A 26,296-nucleotide genomic window follows, 5' to 3' on the forward strand; every position below is an offset into this window, starting at 1 on the left:
AAATCTTAATTTTTCCTCCCCCGCAAAATTAAAAGTAATCAGCTGTGGCTGGCTTTTGCAGTTTTCAAAGAGGTGAAGTTTATGGAGAAATTTCGAGATGAGGCTCACACAGCAAGATTAAGGCTACGGCTATGGCTACGGAATTGGGAGTAAAGGTGGTGGAGGACGTAGAAGAGAAGAGGAGGAATGAGGGAGAGTGCTGAGCCAGCATAGCCCGCTTGCCAGCCTGCACATCGATACCAACCAGTCAGCCGGCAAACCAACCTATCTACCAATGAACCCACCTCTACAATCGATAGAGAAATTTTTCTTCCCAGCAGAAAGTGTTACTGTACGCGTTGATCCAAGTGCAATCGAAATTTCACGCGTCATTCAATTGATTCTTCAGCACCATTTCGCGAAACTACTGTGTTGGACGCTTAATAATCTCATTTCTTAGCTAATCCTGCATATTAGAAGAAACACATGCAAACATTTTTTTTTATTTTCAATCCAGTATTGTGAGAATATATTTGTTCATTATAAATTTTTTTCTTTATTTCTTGATTTTATTTATTTTTTGTATAATGTACGAATTTTAAAAAAGAAATCAAATGTCTTTTTAAACACAATTGAATTTTTTCAAATTCTCTTCAAACAATTTTTTGTAAATGTCTCAAGCAACTATCATTTATTATAATTGCCCAATTTTCTCAGTTTGATATTCTCTCTCTTTCTAGATATGTTGTATTGTCTTTTATCCACAAGTTTTTTATCTGATTTTTTAAATAAAAATAAATGAAGAAAAGAGGATGAATTCTTAAACTACAAATTAAAAATAAAAAATGTTTTGAAACTAAATTATAGTAAGTGCAAGTAAGATAATATTTGTTTTTCTTAATAATATTTCAAATAAAGCAGAACAAAGTTATATAATTAGTTTTAAAAAAGTATTTAATACCAAGAAATAAAAATTCGCGGCTTAAATCTTTGTTAAGAAAACTATGAAGGAAAAATCTAAACTTTGTTAAGGAAAAATCAACTTTCAATTAATTACAGAGAATAAATAAAAGATAATTGGCTAATTTTAAGGTATTCTGTATACATTTGTATAATAAATCCTCAAATTAAAATCTTATTAAAAAGAAATTTGAAATTAACTATTAAAAGATTATATTTTGTTATGCAAAGTATAATTATTTCATATTATTATATATATTTTTTATGTTATTATATACATATATATGTAAATCTTATTTTATATATTTTTTATGTTATTATATACATATATATATGTAAATCTTATTTTATATATAAATATTTTTAAAAAATATAATATGAAAATTTTGTTACAAATAATAAATTCTATATTTTATATTTTATATTATATCGAAATTATTACAGAATACATATTGCAATCACGATTTCTGGGATATTTTTCGATACCTCCTGTTTTTCACTAACATTTTTCCCTGTTTTATGAAGATTACCTTGTGCAGCAATGTCACAAAAGTCCTAAGGTTATCGTACGATAGCCACATTATCATACTTTACTATCGCAATAGATTTTTAAATCTATTTCAAACTATCCATTGCAATAGAATCTAAAACAAAATTTTATATATTTAATGTAATTTAATATATTGCAAACAATATTACACAGAAAACATTTGCAAAATCATATAATCTATATAAAATTAATATTCTATCTTTAGAAAAGTACGCATTATATATAATATATATAATAAAAATTAACAGATTTAATAATCACACGATTTTTAAAATTTTAATTTTATGTAATATCCGGCACAAATTATTGTCATAATTATGATAGTTTATAAGTATTATGGGAATATGTTTGCTAACAGAGTATATATGTATAAGAAATAAATAATTTTTATCATCTTTATTAAGTATAAATAATTTTTTATCATCTTTATTAAGTTTCGTGCGCTAATCTAATTTTGAGATGTCACGATGACAGATGACAGATTTGAAGATGAAAGAAATGATTTGTTTCTCTTACGCGTTCATGTATTATTTTAAAACCCGAATATGTATTTACAATATAAATTTATGTTAATGACAGTAATGTATATTAAAATAATAAATAATAATTTAAACATTACTCCAATAATTGCAATATATAAATATAGGAAATATGTTAATATTATTAGCATATTGTTTAATTTAGTAACATTAAATTTGTTTAATAAATAATAAATAATAAATAACACATAATACATAATACATAACACATAATATATAATACATAATACATAATACATAATACATAACACATAATACATAATACATAATACATAATATATAATACATATAATACATAATACATAACACTAAATACATAATACGTAACAAATATAAATAATAATAAAAAAATAGATTTATGCATAATTTTCATTTAATTAACGCAGCTTCTTGTGTGATATCATTATTAAATTAAAATAATATCTTGTACAAAGTTAAAATAATATTATTTTGTATAGAATAGTTTTTCACAATATATATAATTACAATATATATACAAAATTATAAATAGAATTCCTCCAGCTTATGCAGATCATCTAAAAACGAGCTTTACCCTTTACTTCCGCAATAGAAAATGCGCACGTTGATCGGTCGTGCGGCGACCTTGCGTACACATACATACATCATGGCATGAAACTGGGTAACGGCATCCAAGAGCACGTGTTAAATTTTTGCTATAACAGCTGCATTTATCACTAGAAAAACAACTCGTTCGCCGAGCCAGCATTATTTGTCGCTGCAACAATCATTATTTTTGCTAAATTATATGGACATTTTAGCGTCATCTGTCGTAGAATGTTTCAATAAGGGATCTGAAGAATTAATGAATATTAATATATAATAATTGAGTAAGTTTCCTAACAAAATTGGAAAATAATTATGTATATGATAACTTTAATACAAGATGTTCTGCCATTATCGCGTTAGCGCTTAATGGCGGAATGATTAATTATAAGTAGCATATCTTTTAGAATTGATTTTTCTTTTATAAAATATTTTATAAAAATATTTAAGTATGAATTATTAAACAACTACATATTACTGCAAATAAATAATAAAATTATATATATTTAATAAATTTTGAAAAGAGTTTACTTTAAAATTGGAATTTAAAATTCACTCAAATAGCAAGCATATGTCATTTTCATGTTAAATGATATTATTTGGTCATTAAATTTTATGTTAAATCGTGATATATGCATTTACTATTTGAATATAATTAATTATAAAAATATATTTAATAATAATAGTAATATTATATATAATAAAAGTAATATTAAAGTTAAAAATAAATTGAAAAAATTTATAATCTTTCTCAATATTTTTATAAAAGAAAAATTATTTTCGAGGTATATAACTACACATTTCAATTCGCATTCTTTTTCTTAAAAACAACTATAGGTGCTTTCCAGTCATCGAGGTGAAGGTTTGTTTGATAATTACAAAGATTTATTTAAAGCTAAGATATTCAAAAATATTTCGTCAGATGTTCAATAACATCTGAATGAAAAGAATTTGTTGAAAATCCATGACATTTATATTGTCACAAGTACTCAATGAGTATCAGCTTAAGTATTCCAATTGTAGTGATCGAATATCTAATCGCGACGTTCGAGGACCACAACCCCTACTTTCTCTGCCTACGTTTCCAACGGATAATCCTCGAGTAAATTGTTCATGCATGTGTATGTGTGTGTATGAATAGGTGGGTGTTCGCTGTTGAGGCATTCATTTGTTCCGGGCGCGATGACAGATGACAATGAAGTAGAAATCATGGTACGCCAGAGGGGGTGCGGAACCTGTTTGCCGTTCGTGCCTCAATTATTCTCGGATCATCGTCGTCGTATCGGTCCCAGGAACAATCAAATGCCGTTGTCCGTGTCGTCGTGATTACAAACGTTAGTTCCAACCGCAGACTTCTATATATTATACTAGAACAGCGTTGTGTTAAAATTGATGCAAGGGTAGTTATATCTAATTAGGTAAATTGATATTAGCTGATAATATTTAAATTTCTTATTTTTTTCAATGTATTATATATGTACATACACTTGATATTTTTCATTGTTTTATTTTTACTTTACGATGTATGATCACTATCAATAAATTTATTTTATTGGGTTTTTCTAACTTAAATAATTAATTAATTATGTTTTGAAATGTATATTCATCGCATATGATAATTTATTTTATTAGATTCCCATTTTTTTTAAATATATAATTATTGTGCGTTCTGACTTTTGCTGTAAAAATCTTTAAAAAAAGAGAAAATCGTAGAATAATTCAGATGTTTGATTTTTCTGATTGAAGTTTAAACGTCGAAACAAAAAATTAAATTTTCGCATATCAGATTATGAATAGATAGCTAGACATATATCAGAGAAGTCATATATCAGAGGAAAGAAGCGTAAAAAGAAAGGAGGCGGCAGGAAACGATGGAATATAGCGGAATCGTGAGCCAAAGAATAGCGGGCTATATTTGTGGGAATTGCGGTTGGATCCTGGGATGCATTTAGCGATTTCCGCCCACGTCGGAAGTTCCGTCATATTTGTCACCCAGTCGTTATTAATGGCACATTTTTATTGTTTTAGCGTAAGAAGAGGAGGGTGAGACGTGAAAGATGAGCTTTTGAGAATCGAACGATCGAAAGCAGCTTTTTCTATATAGCTATTAAATTTAATAGCTGTCAAAGCAAGGCGCTTTTATGTCTTTGCTCTAATATCTTATTTATCGCTAATAAACATTCAAAGATTTCTTTTAATTGTTATAATATGTTCAAATAATGCACGTGCATTAATACAACGATTTAAATTATGAAACAGGATTTTTCAATTGTATCTCGCTCAATAATAAAAAAATTTAACAAATGTTATTTAAAGGATTAAGGGACAAGAGACTTAATAAAAAATAAGACTCTCTCTCTCTCTTTCTCTTACAAAAATATATATTTTCGTATAAAAGAATACATCAAATGTCAATATTATATATTAATCACACATTATCCACCGCCAAATTTTTATTATGCATTTAAATAAAATTTCATTAATCTATTGTTTTTAAAAAATTATTTTCAAAAAGTTATTTTAAAATAAATAATAAAAGAATTATTTTTTTTAGTGTAATAAAATTTATACATTACGAAAGGATAGAGGGAGCCGATTACAAAAAATCTCGATATTCTTTAATGATACTAAAGATATCAAAAATAGATACATGGAAAAAGAAACAAAAATTGGAAAGAAAACGAGGTTCTTTCACAACAAAAAAATCATATTTTATGAAAAGAAAACATTTAGTTTTCTTGTTATTTACACCTCTACTCTGAATCGCATACAGATAGAGGAATATAAGTCATATACATGTAAGACTATGGCAAAGAGCAATATTATCCTCCCGTGTAAAACAATTCTCTGGTCAACCGAGATAGGCGGGTCTCGATAATACGTATTAAGCGACACGTTATAGCCTTCTTAATGATATCGCTCGGTTGCAGTTGAATTAATTCTACTCGCTCACGCATTGCAGGGGCCGGACTTCCTGGTAACGAATTTATTAATAACCGGTGGCCGCGAGCTCTTGTAAGCCAATTGCTGACTACGGCGATGCAACGAGAAACGTATCGCATCGCGTTGCATCGCATCGGATACCTCTCTCTCTCTCTCTCTCTCTTATATCGTGGTATCTTGAAGACCGAGGGCGACCTTCATGCACCCGAGATTGCACGCGCGAGGACATTTTTGCGACGTTCTTTCTAACTGTGCGAATAGAGAGATAAAGAGAGGCACGCGTTCTTTAATCTAAACAGTATCGATACGTATAGATTCAAAAAGATCAATAAAGGACACGACCTCATTTACATGTATGTACATCCGTTTCGCATGCATATTGGAGTCGATCAACTCAGGGAGGTCTCGAATGACGTAATTTTCCTACGCGATATGTGAAGCTCTTTACGTGGACAGTGAAGACATAACAATAATCACGACAGATTAGGGTGATTGGAATATCTTTGTTACACTATTACATTGTTGAAATTCATATTATACACGGAGAAAATTTTATATTAATATGTAATACAATTTTATATCACATTTTACTATTTTTTGTATGATCGGTGGACCATCATGACTTTATAAAATAAATTACAGTACAACATAGTAAAATTTTAAACTAACACTTACATAACATGTTTCATTATTTGCCATAGTAAAAATTCGTAGGTGCTAAATTGTAATCTTTATTATGTATTATTGTAAAACATTATAATACTAAATCTCAACTTCGATAAATGTATTTTTTATTCTTTCTTTTATTACTTTTTTCCGGATTCTTCTTTTTTGCTTTTCTTATTAATTTTACTTATAATTAATAATATTTCATTCATTATTGAACGGACACAATAAATAATATACAATTTTATTTAATCTAATAAAAATTTATTAAAGACAGATACAAAATGTATCTGTAAGTATTTATAATTGAATCTTATATTTAAGATCTCTTAAATATGATCAAACTATTATATGTGCTGTAAAGCTATTTTTCCCATACACTTTATTAATTAATTTAACAGCACTCAGAGATATTAATTATAAATAGATGAGATACATTAACAGAAAAATAATAGATAGAAAACCATAAATAAATATGTAATATAATAATAAAGATTGCAAATCGACTTATCGAAGAGATACTTACGCTTTCTTTTTCGTTTATCTTCACAGCATTTTCATTCACAACACTTTCTTTTATTCTTCTATAACGAATAAGAAAGACAATAAAATAAGCGTAAACAAAGCTCAACAAAATACGTTATCGAGTTAACGATTGAATGCGACACGCGGTAGCTGCAGCCAGAAGTGTACACTGTATGATAAAACAAGCTTCTGCGTGTTTCGGCTTATTCTTGCAGGCGTCACCTATCGCTTTCCTCTTCCCTCCGATTTCTTAACAATTAGTACATGATTTTGACGTAACCTTTACTATGGCAACATTGTTTTTTATCACATAAGTAAAGTAATTTTTGTTAAACCGACACTCAAGCCATATTCTAAGGTGGAAAGAGTTAATTTTTACTATGGTATACAGTAAAAATTGACTTTGTATATATTTTTTATTTTTCTTTTCAATACTAACTTTTATCCAGCAAGTTTTGCTTTATAAAACATAATAATTTCTACTATGAGAAAGTGTAAAAATTACGTTGTTTCCTTGTTTTTAAAATAATGACTATAGCATTTAAGCTTATAAATTCTCGATGGTCCGCAGCTACTACCACATTATAGTAATCTTTGATATAAAATTTTCTCCGTGTAGATTCTACAAGATAGCAATATGATAACTCGATTCTTATTTAAGAAAATAAAAATTTGATTGCTGGATTTTTATATAATCATTTATTTTTTTTTTTTCTGGCAATTTCTCAATCTTTGATGAAGCAAATTTTTTTAAAAATCAATCATTATATATTTTTTATTTCACGAATTAGAAATTTATGATACATTTTAACAGTTCTTCATTATTCTTCACAATCTTGATATATTTATGCATTGAGACTTTTAGTTTCAAAAGAAAAATTTGCAACATTTAATATATATTTATATAAAGTTAAATATATAATTAGAAAAAAATATGAGAAAGAAAGAGAGAGTACTATTATACTATATTATATGTATATCTGATATTAAATAATAAAAAGCTATTTCTGTCTTAAATAAATAGGTTGTCTTATAATAGGTTGATATATACTACTTTCTAATAATAGTAAGAATAATTATATATAACATATATGTATACGAAAATATCCTCAAACTTTCATCGATTCCGCTTGTATCTGATCAAAATGTTGCACAGAAGCGAGGTAACAACGCGGTAACGTTAGTGAATCACAACGAGGCGGCAGAACTCCTCGGGTGTCAGGTCGCATTTGCCATCCGCAATCAACACTCCACGTAGTTCCAGTGACGTCACGTCCGGTCGTATGCGCCGAATAAGCAGAAACCGCGTAACCGAACTCTATCCACGGGGAATGGTTTCGAAAAAGAAGAGATACACCGCCATGAAGCACGTGTCGCATCGGGAGACACGTAGTGTCGGAACGCGACATATTTCAACCTACGGAGAAAACAAAGAGGAGACAACATCGTTTAAAATTACTCTAAGACGAAGGTATATATGTGCATATTTTCTTATTGTGCATATATCTTTTTTTATTTGATTTTATCAAATATATAAATTTTTTATATCCAATTTTTGTCTTCAAAAAATGGAAAAAGACACGTTATTTGCTTATTCTTAATATGTGTGTGTATGATTGCCTTAAACTATGTAAATTATTCTGTAGTTTAGAGATGCCATATTATGTTTATGGGTATGTCTATATCGGCATCGAATTTTTAGTGTGTATAGTAATTTCTAAAAATCTTCTAATCTTTCGATATTTTTTCTTAGTATGTTGCTGAGTTTCTGGCAAAAATTTAATGCAAATTTTCTGTTTAATCCGTTCATGTCAGAACGCAGAAATTCACGCATACACCAAGGTTCAAGAGCGCGTCCCGATCTTGACCTAGTTTAAGAGAAAAAAAATTAAGTCAGATACTTTTTGATCAGATCTCGTAAATAGTGTAATAAAAAAATGTATAGCGCGCGTGTAATACACTCGGGATATCTGTGATATTCTAGCATTCCATAAATTGTCCTATATTTAATACATATAATGTAACATTTTGCTCTGAAATGTTAAAAGAATATTGAAATTGATTAAGTTTCTATTTGTTTCTTACAGACACAACTCATACAAAAACTTCATATGTTAATAATTGTAATAAAACCATATGTTAATAATTATAATTTCAAAAAAGAAAAAATATATATTCTTAACAATGTTCATTTATATATATATGTATGTATCACATTTCTTACTTATTGTTAGTGAATAATTCAGTTTTAGAAACATATTTTTCACATTTGGATTTTATTTGCTTCAAAAATTAGAAATCATGTTATCAAAATTGCAATACAGTCTGATAATCATTATAAATGTCTGGTAGATAAAAATTTCTATTTTAAATTTTAAACTAGAAACTAGATTACAAAAATAAAATAACAGATCGATTTTAGTAAATTTTCTCTATTTTTTAACATTAATCATATTTCTTATAATTCTTTAAACATTTAATAATTATTAATGCATAACTTGACATTATAAATTATTGAAGTATAAGTTATTGAATTATAAATTATTAAATTCCAAGATGTAGTGATATTTGTTATATGGCTCATTATTTGATATATGCTCTGTAATAAGAGAAATATTACAATATATTGTAATAAGAAAAAAATCTAAATATTTCTCGTTTTGCGTATTTGGAAACTTCAAATAAGTAATCATTTTAATAGCAATTTTATAGTTTTGATTAAAAATTTAAATGATCAATAAAACTACCAGCAACATTCCGCGAAAATAAAATTATGTCAATAAGCAAATAAGACCTCCGTACGCAATTCGTAGCAAATATAAGCAATAGTTATGGCACGTGGGGATCTTAATCATATTTACTTCGCCTGATAAGGATTATAAAATGCATGGCAGCTAGTACGCGCGTGTATGCGATACATATAGGGTGTATCACATAAAGTGTTAGAAGATGTTATCTCCGAAACTATTAAAGGTAGCGATGGAATTTTTTTAGCATTTTTTATGTGATTTGTTGAGACCTTTTAAATGACAGATGGGGTATTGTCGTCTCTTAAAAATTTCTTAAAAAAAGACTAAAAAGATTATACTTATTGTTAATATTTTTAAATGGAATAGAATATGAATTCCTGCATTAAATAGATCTTTTTAATACGATATTTATTTAATTTATTAATTTTTTTCATATTTTATAAAAGTTATGATAAAAAATATTTTTCAGTGACTTGAAGACTAATGGATGTTTTGATACAAATTCATTTTATTCATTTTCTAATCAATATTATATATAATAATTGTTCAAAATATAATCTATACATTAATTTCCGAACATTTTTGTTAATTTTCTTAAATATTTTCTTGAATATTAACTTTTTTGGCATTTGCATAATATTCATTAATAACATATTCATAGTTTCATTAAAATTTTGCCATCTTTTAAAGAATCATCTACCTCACTTATTGCAATTATTTTTCTATCGAATTAAACCAATCAAGTTGACAGATATGTCGATAAATTCGTTGAAGAAGTGTTTGTAAACAAGCTTCACATAATTTAAGAAACAGTCTCCAACAACGAAAAATGATATGAAAGAATTAACAAATGTTTGGAAATGAATGGACAATATTTAATATTTATTATAATAGTTTTTGTAACATTTATTAAGAAAAATATCAAATAATTTTATATTAACAACCATGGTTTTCAAATCACTAAAAAATATTTTTGTTAACTTTTTAACTATAAAATATGAAATACCGTTTTAAATATTAAAAGAAATTCGAATGAATTATATTAAAAGAGATCTATTCAAAAATACAAAAATTTATATATTATTTCATTTAGAAATGGAAATAGTATATTGCCTTTTTTTTAAAGGGCGATGAAGTACTTCTGATATTTAATAGATCTGAACAAACCGAATAAATTGCAAAAAAATTTTTCTCGCTTAAATAATTTTGGAGAAAACACTTTGTAATATTTTATGTATGTGTTATAATTCCGAACCTTTAATCTTCTAATACACATAACATTTATCTCGATTCATGATTTATCTCGCAACTGAGATTTCATGTCATCATTGAACTTCGAATAAGAATATTGTAACATATTTGGAGAGATAAATAGTTGCTAATGTCAAAGTTTATCTTATAACATGACTCAAAAATATTTCATTTTTTTACATTCCACATACACAACATCGTCGAAGACAGTTGTCTCTTCATGATTTCAAATTTCTGATTTGAAAGCTATTTATAACTAAACTGCATGTATGCAAAATATATCAGTTAATCTTTAAATTAATGTGTATATTGCAAAATTATGTTAGATTAACTTTTATTTGTAAATATATACCAAATACAATGTTTATTGATCTTTAATCTATAGACCACTATTTAAATCGAACTCATATATCTTTATGTAAATTTTTATTTTTGTATAAATTAAATAATAGGAGAATCTCATATATATCAATATAAAGAAAAAAAAGAAGTGTCGTCTCTGCTTGAAGAATTGAAATAATTATCTCCTAATTTAATTGTAATTGAATACTATAATTTTGTTATTTTGAAGCTTTCCACTCTTGTAGCTGTTATGTATATATGTTTATAAGTGTAAGTACGTGCGTTTGAGAGTGGATGTGTATAATGAGTCAACAATTTCTATTGAATATGTAGAGAAAGATTTTTATTGAAATCTTACATACTTATATGTATACTAGAAGAAACATAGCAGCTTTTTGTTACCTTCATATATAATATCACTATATAACATATCCACTGTAATATGTATAGAATAGAAAAATTGATTTTTTTATATAAAAATATCGAAAATATAGAATAATTTTTTGTTCTTAAGATATAGTTTTTGAGAAAAATATAATTTTGAGAATTAAACAAATAATGCTTTCTCTTTTTCTTTTAACATAAAACTTTAAACCTTTCCTCTTATTGTTGATCTCTCTATAAGTAATCAAAAAATATATAAATAAAACATAGAAAAAAAATATCAGAAAAAAATATTAAACTATTTTACTTTTTTCTTAATTTTTTCGGAGAATTTCTAGAGCAATTAAAAAAATTAATTAGCAATAAGTACATCTACGAAAATGTAACTGCATGTAAGATAATAAAATAATAACAAAATTTGAGATAAATACAAACATCTGAAAAGTATCAAGATATATAATACATGATTAAAAATCCATGAAAATCATTTCTGAAACTAATTTCAATATTTTTATTGCCATCAGAGGATCTCTTTTCTCAAGATTAAAAAAAATTAAGATTTAAAATTAAAATTGTTAATTGTTATAGATAATCTATCAACTTTGACATTAATATTAACAAACCTATATACGGTAATATTTAAATATAAGAGAAAATCTAGACGTTAATCGCTTATTGAGAACCATAAAATGATTGATTACATTGTAAAATATTTGCGAAAAAAGAGCAACAAATGGGAAAGGAAATGCCGTTTTTGGTAATTCTCATCGCGCTTAGAAAGAATGAGACAACGGGTGGTACAAATCGAGATAGAGGCAAAGGGTTAAGCGAATAAACATCATTAATTTGCATGCGGGAACTTGCAACCGATTCTGGGGCGGAGGCTAAAAGGTCAACATTACCCGCGGTTACGTGTATACATGGCAAATACCAAGCACCCCGAGGGTATACGTTCATCCTGATCGAAGCTCCGAGTTTTCAGACGGTCGGAGAACTGAGAGATCCCTCTATGGCCGACCTAATTGTCTAATTGGCAAATAAATCCCATTGTTTTCCGATCATGCGATAAATGTACAGCACTTGGTTTAACACAATCCTTCTTCCGAATTTTCAGTGACTCAAAGTCTTTAAAGGTTTCTTTAAACGTGAACCAACATGGGCCATGCAGTGAGTAGAAATATGAAAAACAATCTTTTTTTTTAGTAGAAAATAAACATTGACAAAATTTGATTTTTTTCTTCATTTTTCTTAATGTAATATTATTTCTTTTTATATTTTTTTATTAATATAATTAAAAAAATTAAAGTTATTATATGTATCTTTTTTCGAAAGCAATTTTAATGAATTAATGACATTCTTATAGCAAATTATATCAAACATGACATGAATTTTTAATTAGATACATAACAAAAATTTTTATTATACATCTAATTTGAAAATTATTCGGATTATATCGTTTGATATTATTATAATCTTTGTGAAACAGAAAAAGAAAAAAAAAGAAAAATATATTTAAAGAATATTATTTAAAGAATAAAAAAACTAATGAAATAAAAACTCTAATAAAAAAAAAATAAAACAAACAATCTGTCAAAATGTTAAAACAAGAATAAAAAAGAATTCTTATTAGCATGTATCTCAAAATAACTAGATGATTACAAGTATGAAAATTCGGCTTTGTATAAAAGAGAGAGGATCCTAAAATATATTCTTAAAATAGGAACCCCTATACAGGTTGAGAAATGAACTAATAGCATAGCTAACTGGGAAGAGACAGAGTCGAACGATTATCGGACAATAGTTTGTTAGTGAGGTTCACCTGCTGTATTGTTCTCCGAGAAACGTGGATTCAGCTCTAGCGTACGAATTATTCTGTTTCCATGTGTAAATCACACGATATACATATCTATTTAAAATCCGAGAAATCGTTTCGCGCTATCGTCTTAGGTACAATCTATAATAATAATAATTTACAATAATGGAGGGAGGCATGTATCACATAACTATATTTTTACATTTAATGATAAAACGGTTGTCAATTAAAAAAATTTCAAATATATAATAATGATAGTCATGAAATATGTTTCTACATATAATAAAACATAAAATCAATTCTTATTAATTTTAATATAAGAAAAAATATAATATTTAAGAGAATGTTACTATTTATTTCATATAAATACTTCATTTATGTATATACGAGGTTAATTTCCCTAATAAATATATTTACCAAGAGCATTAATAATATTGAAAAAAATTGCTCTAAGAAAATAACTATTATTTCTTCTCTCTTTTGAAACCATATAATTGAATCATATAATCTGTACAGAAATGTACAGATTTTTTATATTTTTTTATAAGATAGATATTTAAATATTTTATAAATCAAATTCTTTCTTGTTGATGTTTTTATTAAATTTTTATTATTTTTCGCGCAAATGCGCAAATTACTATATATATTTATATTATACATTTTTGAAAAATAAAACATTTTTTAACATATTCTTCAATTTTCAATTTTTTTTCATAGCATTAGTTTTTTAATTCAGAAATTTGAATTATGTTCAAAAATTGTACATATGTTACTTTATAAAAATATATACAATTTGAAAATATAAGAAAATAATTATTCATATTGTACACGTAATTATAAACTATTAAACTGATGAAATATTGAAAAAAATTGAAGAAATGTTTCACAAAGAATTCCATAAAATTTTTTAATAAGAAAAGAAGGGAAACAAAAAGAGCGTATATATAAAAATAAATTTTTATAAATTATATGTTACTATAAATATATAGTCTTAGAATAAACAAAATATTAGCAACAGTTTGCTAGCAGATTGGCATCAACGATTAATCAATATTCCCATTGAACTTGTGTTCTATCATTAATCAAACTATGTTGCAATTATTCCAAGGTCTGTTTGATCTCTTCAAAATTATTATCATAATTTGTTGGCTATATTTCTGTCAACATTGCATATTCTGGATACTATTTAATCAGTTCTATTTCTGTATCTAATTTTTTAAATTAACAAATTTTTTAATACTTTTGCAAAATTATCATCTCGATGGACTTTTGGCTCTTAAATATATATACACATACACTTGCGCGCGCAACATACTAACATACAGGCTGTCATTTTAATGTGAATAAATTTGACATTTCGAAAATACAATGCATTAAAAAATTGTTCAAATCAAGTTGTAAGATCTAGAGAAGCCATCAGATAAGCCTAGATTTTGAGTCCGGAGCTCAATTTGGGTGCCCAAGTACAATCGGACAGCCTGTATAAAACACATATAGATGTTTCTAAAATAATGTATACATTATATATATAATATATATATCATGTATTAATAATATATCATATAATTTTTTGTTATTTTTCAAATGATCATTTTCACTCATTATATATAAATAAAAATAATTTACTTAAAAGCATTTTTTACTTTACAAGCAAAAAGTAGTCAATATCGCACTTATGTATTACAAATTGGATTGTAGTTCATCTATTGTAATTTCATACAGAATATTTACATCTTTGCATCTTATTTGTTATACATTTACTTATATATATGTTTTTTATATCGCACATATATATTTAAATTACATATATTATATTAATATATATATTTAAAAAATACAGTAACTTACTTCTGATGCGTATTATTTTAAAGGCCCCACAATTCAAAAATGGCAAATTAACAATAAATTATTAAACTGCATTCAATCATCCATCATTGATCAATAGTTAACCATTTATCTGTGATGTTTTCTATTTGCTTAAAAAGAATTGGATTTCTCAAACGGATTTTTATTTCTAGTTTTCCTCCTGTTGCTTTTCTGCCATCCTTAAGCTGAAATAATATAATAAATTTTCTTTCTTATTCTGGACATAGAAAGAGCGTGCAAAATAAATTATTTAATTACCGGGAAGGAATCATGTAGAGTACACTGGGACTCGAGAGGTTGTAACTTAACCGTCACTGTACCCAGTAGACTGTCACTTCGGAGGAAACCTCTGCAACATTGCAGAATATATTACAAGAAATATAAAAAAATACATATTAAAAATATAAAAAAAACACATCAAGAATGTTTTCATGTTGCAGAAATTCAGATATACGTTGTTACAGATTACTCATGTAATATGATGGAATCTATCATTATTACATAATACAATTTCACATATATAATTCATTCGACGATTTACAAATATTACAATAATTTTGCATATACATTTATTCTTGCAAACGCTATTGCTTCTTTTTATAGGAAGAACATAGTATGTATAATAATGCTAGGATTGCTCTTAAAAATGTATCATCAAAATCTCTGTGCATGTAACAAATTGTATATTCTACAGGATTTGTAGGATGCCGTACCTGGGATGAGAGCAGCATAAAATGGGATTCAGTGAGCATCTGCAAGCAACGTTCTATTTTTTATGATACTCTCACAGTACAGCTTTTTAATATTAACATAATTAATATTTAACTGTCCTCTCATATTTAACTAGCTTCTAACATTTAACATGTATACATATAAATTCAAGCAAAAAAAAGGAATAATTAATTTTTATTTTTATAGTTAAGTTTTAAAAAATATAGCAATTACATTACAATCACTAAAGATACTGATTGTTACTTGTCTGAGAGAAATCCAACTTACTTTTTTTAAACAAGAAAGAAATATAGATATTTGCAAAAGGAAGGACATTATATAAACTCTTTTACACTATAACACTATTATACAAAATACTATTATGAAAACAAAAAAATAAAACTTTTTAAATTAATAAAAAATTATTGCATATATAATAGCAAGTAACTATTAATGTGTGTCTGTAATAAAATTATTTCTCAGACAAATTAAAACAATTTTTCTGTACAAAATCATAGGTTATGTTTTTTATTCCAGATTTTTATTTTATAATTTTTTTTCATGTAAATTTGTTAAAACATTTATAATCGATATTTCTTTCAAAAGTCAAGAAATATTTCTTTCTTTCTCTTCCCTCTTTCCTCTTTCTTTTTCCCTTTCTGCTCTCTTTCCCCCATTTCTGTCACCCTTATCTGCTCCTTTTTTCTTTTTTTCATAGGAAAATGTTATAATTTCCTAAATCTAAAACACATATCTTACTCACTTAGATCTTTTTACAAACCTCATTAATTTAATTTGTTATAACAATCAATAGTTTAAGATAATTTAATAATATTCTGGATGTGCTATAAATTATAAAATGTGATATTAAATTAATGTATGTTAAATTTAACATTTTCATGCTCATTAATGTGGTCAAACTATTTCATAATCATGAAAACTTACGTGCATAATGCAACTGTGAATTTGTAACAGTATTTTATCGAGCAGTAATACATTAAAATTCAAATTAACATCAAATTAATATCAAATTAATATTAAACACTAACTAATGTTAAATGCTAATGATATTAATATTGAATTACCCTTTTGCCCAAACTTCACATTTTAAAGCATGCCGTTTGAAGGCTCTTTGGCATTGTCTAGAAGTACGATTTATAATCCCATTCAAAGGAAATATAGCTTGGTATTCAGGATTGGCAGAATCTTTGATTGTCGATGTTCTATCTGTGGGATGATTATCCGACGGAAATGGAAATTCAAACATAACATATGTGTCTGCCTCTCGAGGATAATTGATTCCTCTAATTATAGAAATTTCGATATCACTGTCATTTAAATCAATGGAACACCTGAAAAAATTTAATTTTATTCAGATTTAATTTTAATAATACGAATCTATTTTCTCTATAATCTGGCAAAGAAGAAATTGAACAAAATGATTGAAATAAGTGTACGTTTTTCCATGAATAAAAATATTATAGTTATTTAATTTTTTCTGATTGTAATCTTTTCTTTTAAAAAAAAGATAAAAAATCTACTTGTTAATGAGATATATTTTCTGTTCACAAATTGTTATAAATTTAACTAAAATATAATTAAACAAATCGACATTATGGATAAATAATAGTTTTAGAAAAATGTTTAGAAAAATTAATTCAAAAAATTATTATTTGTTGGTATAATATTTTGTTGTAATTAAAAAACACAAGCATTTAAAAACCATCCCTAAGAAACATTTTGGAAATTATTTTTAAGCTGGAAAATAAATTGCATTAAACATAATATGGATTTTTTTAATAAATAATTTTTGAATGTTTTGTAAACTTTTAAAAATATACTTTTTCTGATATCATCAATTCTCATTTCTATTTATCCATATACATTATATTTGAATCAATAGTAAAAAAAATAAATATATACTAACTGTACTATTTGATAGGTTTTCACTTCATAATGATGTTGCGGTGGTGGCAGTAAATCGCGTTTTCGAACTCTTAGCATATCTAAATCTCGCGTGTAACCAAGTGCTAGTCGTTCCCATCTATTATATGCAGGAACATCTCCTAATGCTTTTGAATGATCTCGTGTAGATAAACACCACTGCAAAATTAAATAATAAAAAGTTATATAAACTAGTATAAATTGTACAATTGCTGACTTATAATGCTATTGATGGTTTATGTTGATACTAGTTTCAATAATTATGTAAAATATATATTTTCAATATTATTCATTTATTTTTATTTTAATCTACTTAATAAAATAAAAATAAAAAAATATTACTCTAATTTAAATAATTTTAATGAAATCTAGTTAAATAATTACGCACACACAGTTATGTAAAGTGTATATATAAAGTGTTTCGCGATTAAACGTTTTAACTTTGATCTTCTAATCAGATCTTATTTAAAATGATTTCAAGAATCTGTCCTTAGCAGATGACAATTTTGTCAATTCTAAAATATTGTATGTAAGTGTGCATGTGTGTGTCGTATGTGTGTGCCTAGACAGTTAATTATTTTTATTAAAATCCTAAAAAATATTTTATTATTACCTTAATTTGTTTAATTAATTGAGTTTCAAGATTTTCGTAAATTTGATCATTTGTTCCACTCGAGCCTTCCAAAAAATCTTCGGTAGATACTAGTACAAAATTTTCATCTTTCTGACTTATACTGAGTTCTACTTTTTCAAGAGGTGACAATGGGATCGAATTCATATCGACAGGTAATCCAGCTTTGCTAGCTTCAATTAAAGGTTGTATCCCTATAGCTTGCTTTAAATAATCACGCGCCAAATCCATATCTCCATCTTGTTTTGCATTTAAAGCAGCTTGCTTTAATTCGCGCTGCCGCAGCTGTAATTGTATCATTTGCTTTTCCGCACGCGATGTAATTCTGTGACTTGGTTTTTGTCCTAATGAAAAATATAGTAAAAAAATATAATACATGAATATTATATATATATACACACACACACATATATTTAAATTTAAAAAATTAAATTTAAAACTTAAATTTAAAATTTAAATTTAATTTAAATTTAAAATTGGAAAAACAACTTCAAGAATGTGTAAATTTAATAGTATAGTAAAAATAATTAAAAAATTAAGTTTACAATGACAAAAAGTTTAAATGTTTATTTAATCTAATTTTTTTTCGAAGTTATAAACTTTTTTATGTATATTTCAATAATCTTTAAATTAAATTTAAAGTAAAAAGCATTTATTCAATCAAAATCTTGCTTATATTTTGTGAAATAAATAAATAAATAAATATATTTCATTATTCTTTACCTGTTTTAGGAGAAGGAACGGGCGCTTTTGGTGATATAGGTTTTGTTACAATATTATCTTCAGGTGATTTGGGTTGAGCTACAGATTGTGCAGTGGTATCATTATTTTGCGAAGTAGACAGTGGTGGAAAACCAGGTGGAACAGGAAGTTCATCTAGAGATACTGGTTTTCCACTTATGTGTGACTTAATAGCATCTTCAAATTGTTTGCAAATTCTACCATATCTGCGTGCCTTAGAAGTATTACCCTCAGCTTCAGCAGCCACTTTTGTTCTCCTGTACACTTCCAAACGTTCTTTAAGAGCACCTTCAATATCTTCAAGACCAAGTTTTGCTTGTGAATCAGCTGTTAATAATAATCCACATTCATATTAATATAAAATATATGTACTTTTTTGTCTATTACAATTTAAACAATATGCAAACAATTATTTTGTACATAAAAGTTTAAAGTAAATATTAAAGAACAGAATATGGAGATAAATTTGGAAATGTTAATTGTTAGTATGTATATATATTTTTGTTTTTCCCCATTTCAAAAGCACAAATCGATAATGCAATATTTTTTATTGCATTTGCAATATTTTTATAATAAATATATATAATTTTTTTTAAATTTTGCCTGTTATGTATGTTACCTGTATCTGTAGATTGTTGCTGAATTTCGTTTTCTTCTTTTATCACTGGTGGTACAATATCTGCTGAAGAAGGTAGAGAAGGTAGAGTTGGAGTAGGTGGCATATCTGACAAATCGAGCTTCTCACCCGCAGCAACTGCAGCAATAACTATGTCGAATTGTTTCACAGTTTTTACATACTGCAGTGCTTGCTCTTTATTACCCGCCTTCTTCCATGCAACTGCAGCAGTCTTATATTTTTGTTGTTGGTCTTTTAATTTAGTTAAAGCTTCTTGATCAACTGTGACATCTGCCTTTGGTTCAGAAAGATCATCATTTGAAACTGCATCTGATGTAGCAGATGATTCATTAACTTCAGTTGGTGATATTTCTTTTGCTACAAAAAAAGTAATAATATAGTATTCATAAAATGAAAATTGATGTCATAAATTTTCAAACAATGCTTCAAAAATAGAGCTACGATAAGGTAATTAATGTGCTTTTTTAAATAACGTGATATATTATCATATTAGGTTTTAATTATTTAAAATGTATATTATTTGAATATTAGTACTGAAGAGTAATCTTTTGATTTTTTGATAACAATAAATAAATAAAGATAACAATAGCATATGCATATCAAAGAATATATTACCTGCATTTTTAACTGTAGATTCTGCAATTGCAGAAGGAGGCAAAAGTGGAGGAATATCAGCTTCATTTATATTTCTGCCTGATTGTGCAGAAACCAACATTTCCTTGAGTGTTTTTACACCTCTGCTATATCTTTTAGCCCTACCAGATTCATTTTCATTTCTTGCCTTTTGTTCAGCTTTTTCATAAATTGTAAGTCTTTCTTGCAATAGTTTGATCATTTCATGCATAGAATTATTTTCCTCTGCAGTAGGTTCATTAGGTTCTGCTTGTTCTTCTACTATTTCAGGAATTTCTGTCTCTTCTGTTATAATTTCATCTCCTGTGAGCATTTGTAATTCTTTCTAAAATAATAAAAAGAATAATAATAAATTCAAGCCTTCCACTGTACTAATTACAATGTAGTATAATCAGATATTGTTTATTACATACTAGTAATGCAGGATCATTTTCTTCAGATGATTCCTCATCAGAATTTGTATCCTTTATGGACTCAGCTATCATTTCATCCAAATTTACATTGGTAACAGCTTTGCGTGTAACTATAACATTTATATATATTATACAAATGCAAATATAGACTAACAATATAGACTATGCTTTTAATCCAACACGATATCCATTACGATATAAGGTATCCTAGGAGAAACTTAATAAGATATTTCTTTATTCAAGATATTCTCATCACAAACATAAACTAGAAACTTTTTATGAAGTTATAATTATTAAAAACTAATGTTCTTTATTTAATTTCATGAGTATAATCTCTTCAATATGTATCTCTTTCTTTTTTTTAACCTTGATAAGAAATTTTTTCATTAAAATTTTCATAATAGTAACATATATACAAAGAGAGAAATTAGCAAAATAATACAAAAACCAATTATTTTATTGTATTTTATATGGATGTGGATTTTTGTTACATACAGGGTTTTCGAAAAGTCCGGAAACGGTCGAATATCATTCTTGTAGCTCATCTCGAGAGCTTTCCAAAACACTATAATTAAGTTAGTTTTCATTAAGTACTTTCCGAGTTATGAGGCTTGAAATAATTTCTTAATTTTACATAAACCGTAAAATATCTTGTAAAATATTCATTTTTCGATTATCTTACCTTAATATTTTTATGTACAAAATAATGAGAGGATAATTGGTGTAAAGAAAACACATAATTGTTTTGAAAGAAAAAATGTAATTTGCAATTAACAATTACATTTTTTTTTCGAAACAATTATGTGTTTTCTTTACACCAATTGATTCCTCTCATTATTTTGTACGTAAAAGTATTAAGGTAAGATAATCGAAAAATGAATATTTTACAAGATATTTTACGGTTTATGTAAAATTAAGAAATTATTTCAAGCCTCATAACTCGGAAAGTACTTAATGAAAACTAACTTAATTATAGTGTTTTGGAAAGCTCTCGAGATGAGCTACAAGAATGTGTAAAAATATATAGGGTGTTCCATTTAAAAAATTAAAGGTGACCTTCATGTGACCTTCCAGCGACTATTCAAGGTCAAACCATTGCCACCATTTTATAGCTCTCTTTAAACCAAACAACTTTTATTTGAAACATTTTTCTCTAAAATGCTTTATTTTTTAGATATTCGACCGTTTCCGGACTTTTCGAAAACCCTGTATATGAAATTTGTAAAACCTTATTAACTTACTATTACGCCTACTTTTGTAGCCTGTATGATTACCAGCTGCCAAAGCAGCTAATTCAGCTTCTAAGTCTTCATCGTTATCATCATCTTCTATCTTATTATCATCAATATTGCCCATATTTATATCAGGTACTTCAAAGATGCCAAACTAAACATTATAGATAATGAAAAAGGAAATTCATTACAAACTGACATTTTTATACATAAATCAAATTTAAAAGGAGACAAATATATATATCTGAGATCCGAAAGAGAAAACTAAAATTATATAGCTTAATTTAAAATATAATATACAAACATATGAATTTCAAAAATATCAGTATGTGAAAAAGATTTTGCACTACGTATTAAGAACATTATTAGTCACCTGTTCCAAGTCACCGACTGCTCTGGGTCGTTTCGATTCTTTTTTCTTGCCAAACATATTAACACGTTAACGACGATATAATACACAAATGTGTTTAGGAATTCAGGATGATTTGAAAAGAACAATCAAATCTGAAAGATTAAATTGTTATTATAATTGCACACTTTATCAATATATAGACGTAGTAAGTATCGAGAAAAGAACGAGAGACGCCATGATTAAATATAGGCGGGAAGGGGGAGGCCAGAATTACGCATGACAATTTTATTCGATGGCGCATGCGCAACGTAACGATGGTGATTACACGTGTAAACGATCAGAAACGATTAGGACTTTAATTATTTAGCGAGATACATATTAAAATGTATATAATATAATATCAGAATTATACACACACACTATTCAGTGAATTTTCTCAAAATATATATGAATTTTATAAGTGTTAAATAAATTTAGAACAAAATACTTTTAACCTCACTATGACGACAAAAAAGGAAACATTTGTTCCTATCAGTAAGATTAACTTTTATTTAGAATAATCAATAGTATATTCTTAAAATGTAATAAATAATATATTCTTAAAATGTAATTAAATGTAATAAGTTTATTTACAGAATTACCTTCACATAAATCATTTCAAGGAAAAAATTTGACAGGAACTGAATGTTTTGTATACAATTTAGCCGCAGATATTCATGCGAATATACAACAATGGAACAGTTTTCATATTCAAGGAGTCAACTATTTAAAGAACATAATACAAGTAAAGCGTGACAAAAATTATTCTGTAATTTTACAAGACCTATGCGACAAGTTAGAAAATATTTGTGATAATCTGGTAAGAGTATACTTCCTTTAACTTTTTATTATGCATTATCTATTCTCTTTTAAAACTTTAAGTCAATTAACTTAATTTTTTAAATTTAATTTTTAAGTTCTAAAATTATAAAAATAGAAATTTATCAATATAAATAAAAATAATTGTTTATAGGATGGCATTGTTGTAAACTTGGAGCAAATTAAAAATCAATTGACAGCTATAACAGTCTTACAGGAAACTGCAAATAAATTGTTCATAACATGGCCAATAAGCAAGTTTGGTAAAGAATTTATAACTTATACTACACAATTTAAAAGTTTCTGCAGGTTCAAACTGTTTATAATATTGGTGTCTTTTGCTAAAAAAGCCAACATATATCTATGATATATCAGTGTGTTGAGTAGTAAGATGGTGCAAGTATAGATTTTCTTGTCATGTCCAGTTTTGTGTCATTACATATGTTGTCTGTGAATATGACTATGAATATAGTAGCAGATTTTCATCAAAAAAAGCATACATCAAGTTTTTTCTAAATGTTTGTTTAAACATTTTATAGATTTCTACAACTCTCAGCCGATTTTGAAGTGAAATTTGATATAGTTTGAGCCATGCAGCTTTCAGAAACTTTTTGATAGCATTTTGTATTTATATCTAATATATTCAATAATTGATAATATTTTAATTATAATTTAATGAAATTATTCTAATTTAATTATAATTTAACTATGCTTCAAATTCTTCAGGTGAGATAGCAGAAACTATATATGAGGCATATCATAAGGAAGCTAAACTGAAACGCAATTTACTTGAAAATATTGCTCACCATCATACGGAATCTTGGAAAATGTTTCATCTTGCAGCGTGGGTACATCAACCTTTATTACCTGAAAATTTAACAATATTATTGAACTCATTGCTTGTTGAAACTGGTCATCGATGATGACAGTTTCTCAATAATAATATTTAATTTTTCTTTATTTTAATGTGTCATTATTTAATGAATTAAAATAATAAATTAGACAAAATTAAGTCACATGATTTGATAATAAAAAACTGTATATAGTGAAGTTTGCAACTCAAAATATTGTAATAGAAAAATTTTCGAAACATTATTAATTGATATTGATGAAACATATTAATATATTAAACTGAATATTTGTATATTTGTAAAGTTTTTCTTTTAATTTTTATGTGTAAATAGCTGTAAGGATAGCCAAAAATTGAATTATATATGAAATACCTTATGAAATAGTTTATATTTCAAATTGACAATTTTACATCAACATAAAATATTTCCTAAAATGATCGTTTTTCGATTACCTTACCTTTTATAGCTGGTTGTAAAGGTAAATATTTATTGTAAAGGTAAGATTCTACCATTATAAAATAATTCAAAATTATGTGTTTTGATTATACTTTTTTATCGCGCAAAAGTTGGATCATATTTAACTTTGTCCTTGCGGCGATATGATTGACTATCATGTTGACATGGGGTACTTTCCGATTCACGCATGATGCGCATGAAGTGACAGAAAATGTATAGTTCATGTCACGCATATTATATGGTGTAGCCAGGAAGATGCTAGAGATGCTTCAAATTGTTCGATTAATTGACCAATTAAGACAGAAAGAATAAAATTTTCTTCATTTAATTAACTTAATTTTTTAAATTTCTTAATTTCTTAATTTTAAGAGCTATTGCATACAAAGCGTCGTAGCAGAGAGAAGCCTGAGAGGGGCCACGCTGCCATTTTTCATGGGACGCTTTTTCTACATCGTACACTAGCGGCGCGTGCATCCATTTTACGCCGCCTGGAACTACATGGCCACATCCACTTTTAGGTGCCGATAAAACAGTCGGTTTTGGTTCATGTCCGTGCTACATCCACAATTTATAGCTCAGAAATAACATCCCGCATATAGACGTAATTAAAATATACTTTGTTAGCTGCGCGATTTCTTTTCCACATTCAAGTATATATTATAAATATCAATATTAATGAGATGCTATTAATGAGAGCTATTAATGAAATAAGTTTGTGTAATATACGTGTGTAGGATATTTTCTCGTGAATATTATTCTCGATAGAAAACAGAAAAGATAAATTATATAAAATTCAATAAATTGAATTTTATTTACTAAAACGATCTTAGAAGAAAGACAATTATAGACCATTTCCAGGAGATGTCACGTGAACACTACATATTTGATACGCAACATCTATAACTCTTTTAAAAATAAATATAACATTAAATTAATATATTGAAACTAAATTTTTTTATATTTCTACTAGTTTGTTATTGAACATAATTTTAGAGTTAACGAGATTCTTGCTAAAAACTAAAAAAACTAAAAATTAATCACATAAACCCAACATTTCTCATTCGAGTAATTTTCTATCAGATACAATTTTTTACTTATCTATCAATAAGGAACAATTATCCGAATTATATCATGTTTGATGTCATTTTAAACGCAAAAATTTCATTAATTTATTTTAATTACTTTCAAAAAAATGAAATAAAATATAATTTTTATATATAAAAAAAATTCTTCTATATTTTTTACTTTTATTTTTTCACAAAAAATTATTTTGTCAATTATAATTAATTGGATTACATATATTACCATCTTTTTATATAAATTTTATTATTATATAGTTTATTATTTGAAAGCGAATATAAAATAACAATTAAATACATAATCACAAATTGTGATCATTTTCTGAATGATGACTACATTATAAAACAATTATAAAAGATTTACTTATTTATTGGTAGAAAAACATATTTCAATTATCTACGCTTATCCACGATCCATGATATATTATGCGATTATGCGGAATTAATAATAAATTAGTCATGGATTAAAAGTTACAAAAGAGATAAATTTGCTCGTTTCGCTTACACTTAAAGTCAGTACACATGAGAAAATTTTAGTATTTACCATAAGCAAATCGACCAATCACAGGACGGCGTCCATTTTATATAGCTTCCGGCTAACTTCACAATATAAAAAAATTTAATTA

General features: G+C 26.5%; 2 protein-coding genes across 7 annotated transcripts; one reads left to right on the top strand and one right to left on the bottom strand.

The window, feature by feature from the left end:
• Positions 1-13,919: 13,919 nt before the first annotated feature.
• L(2)gd1 (lethal (2) giant discs 1) lies at positions 13,920-25,239 on the bottom strand. Of its 6 annotated transcripts, none has more exons than XM_083104353.1 (15): positions 24,684-25,239; positions 24,091-24,151; positions 22,448-22,578; positions 22,084-22,228; positions 20,843-20,952; positions 20,412-20,754; positions 19,779-20,153; positions 19,142-19,486; positions 18,401-18,762; positions 17,771-17,946; positions 16,929-17,195; positions 15,846-15,884; positions 15,391-15,481; positions 15,115-15,317; positions 13,921-14,744 (listed from the first exon to the last, which is right to left on the bottom strand). In XM_083104353.1, exons 3-14 carry the CDS (start codon positions 22,502-22,504, stop codon positions 15,198-15,200), a joined length of 2,430 nt encoding a protein of 809 aa, XP_082960479.1. In that variant the 5' UTR covers positions 22,505-22,578; positions 24,091-24,151; positions 24,684-25,239; the 3' UTR covers positions 13,921-14,744; positions 15,115-15,197. The 6 variants fall into 6 exon arrangements, with proteins under 6 accessions (XP_082960476.1, XP_082960479.1, XP_082960478.1 ...); XM_083104352.1 differs by having other exon boundaries at positions 24,593-25,239; XM_083104354.1 differs by lacking the exon at positions 24,684-25,239 and having other exon boundaries at positions 24,091-24,167.
• On the top strand, positions 22,696-24,244 carry LOC145974495 (cyclin-dependent kinase 2-interacting protein-like). The gene is made up of 4 exons (XM_083104357.1): positions 22,696-22,960; positions 23,062-23,285; positions 23,439-23,547; positions 24,011-24,244. The coding sequence occupies exons 1-4, from the start codon at positions 22,927-22,929 to the stop codon at positions 24,205-24,207; spliced, it is 564 nt and encodes a 187-aa protein (XP_082960483.1). The 5' UTR covers positions 22,696-22,926; the 3' UTR covers positions 24,208-24,244.
• Positions 25,240-26,296: the final 1,057 nt, after the last annotated feature.

Source organism: Camponotus vicinus, unplaced genomic scaffold (genome assembly GCF_025532165.1).
Source record: "Camponotus vicinus isolate PSW18456_S1 unplaced genomic scaffold, iyCamVici1.0 SCAF_7, whole genome shotgun sequence".
Taxonomy (NCBI): Eukaryota; Metazoa; Arthropoda; class Insecta; order Hymenoptera; family Formicidae; genus Camponotus; species Camponotus vicinus.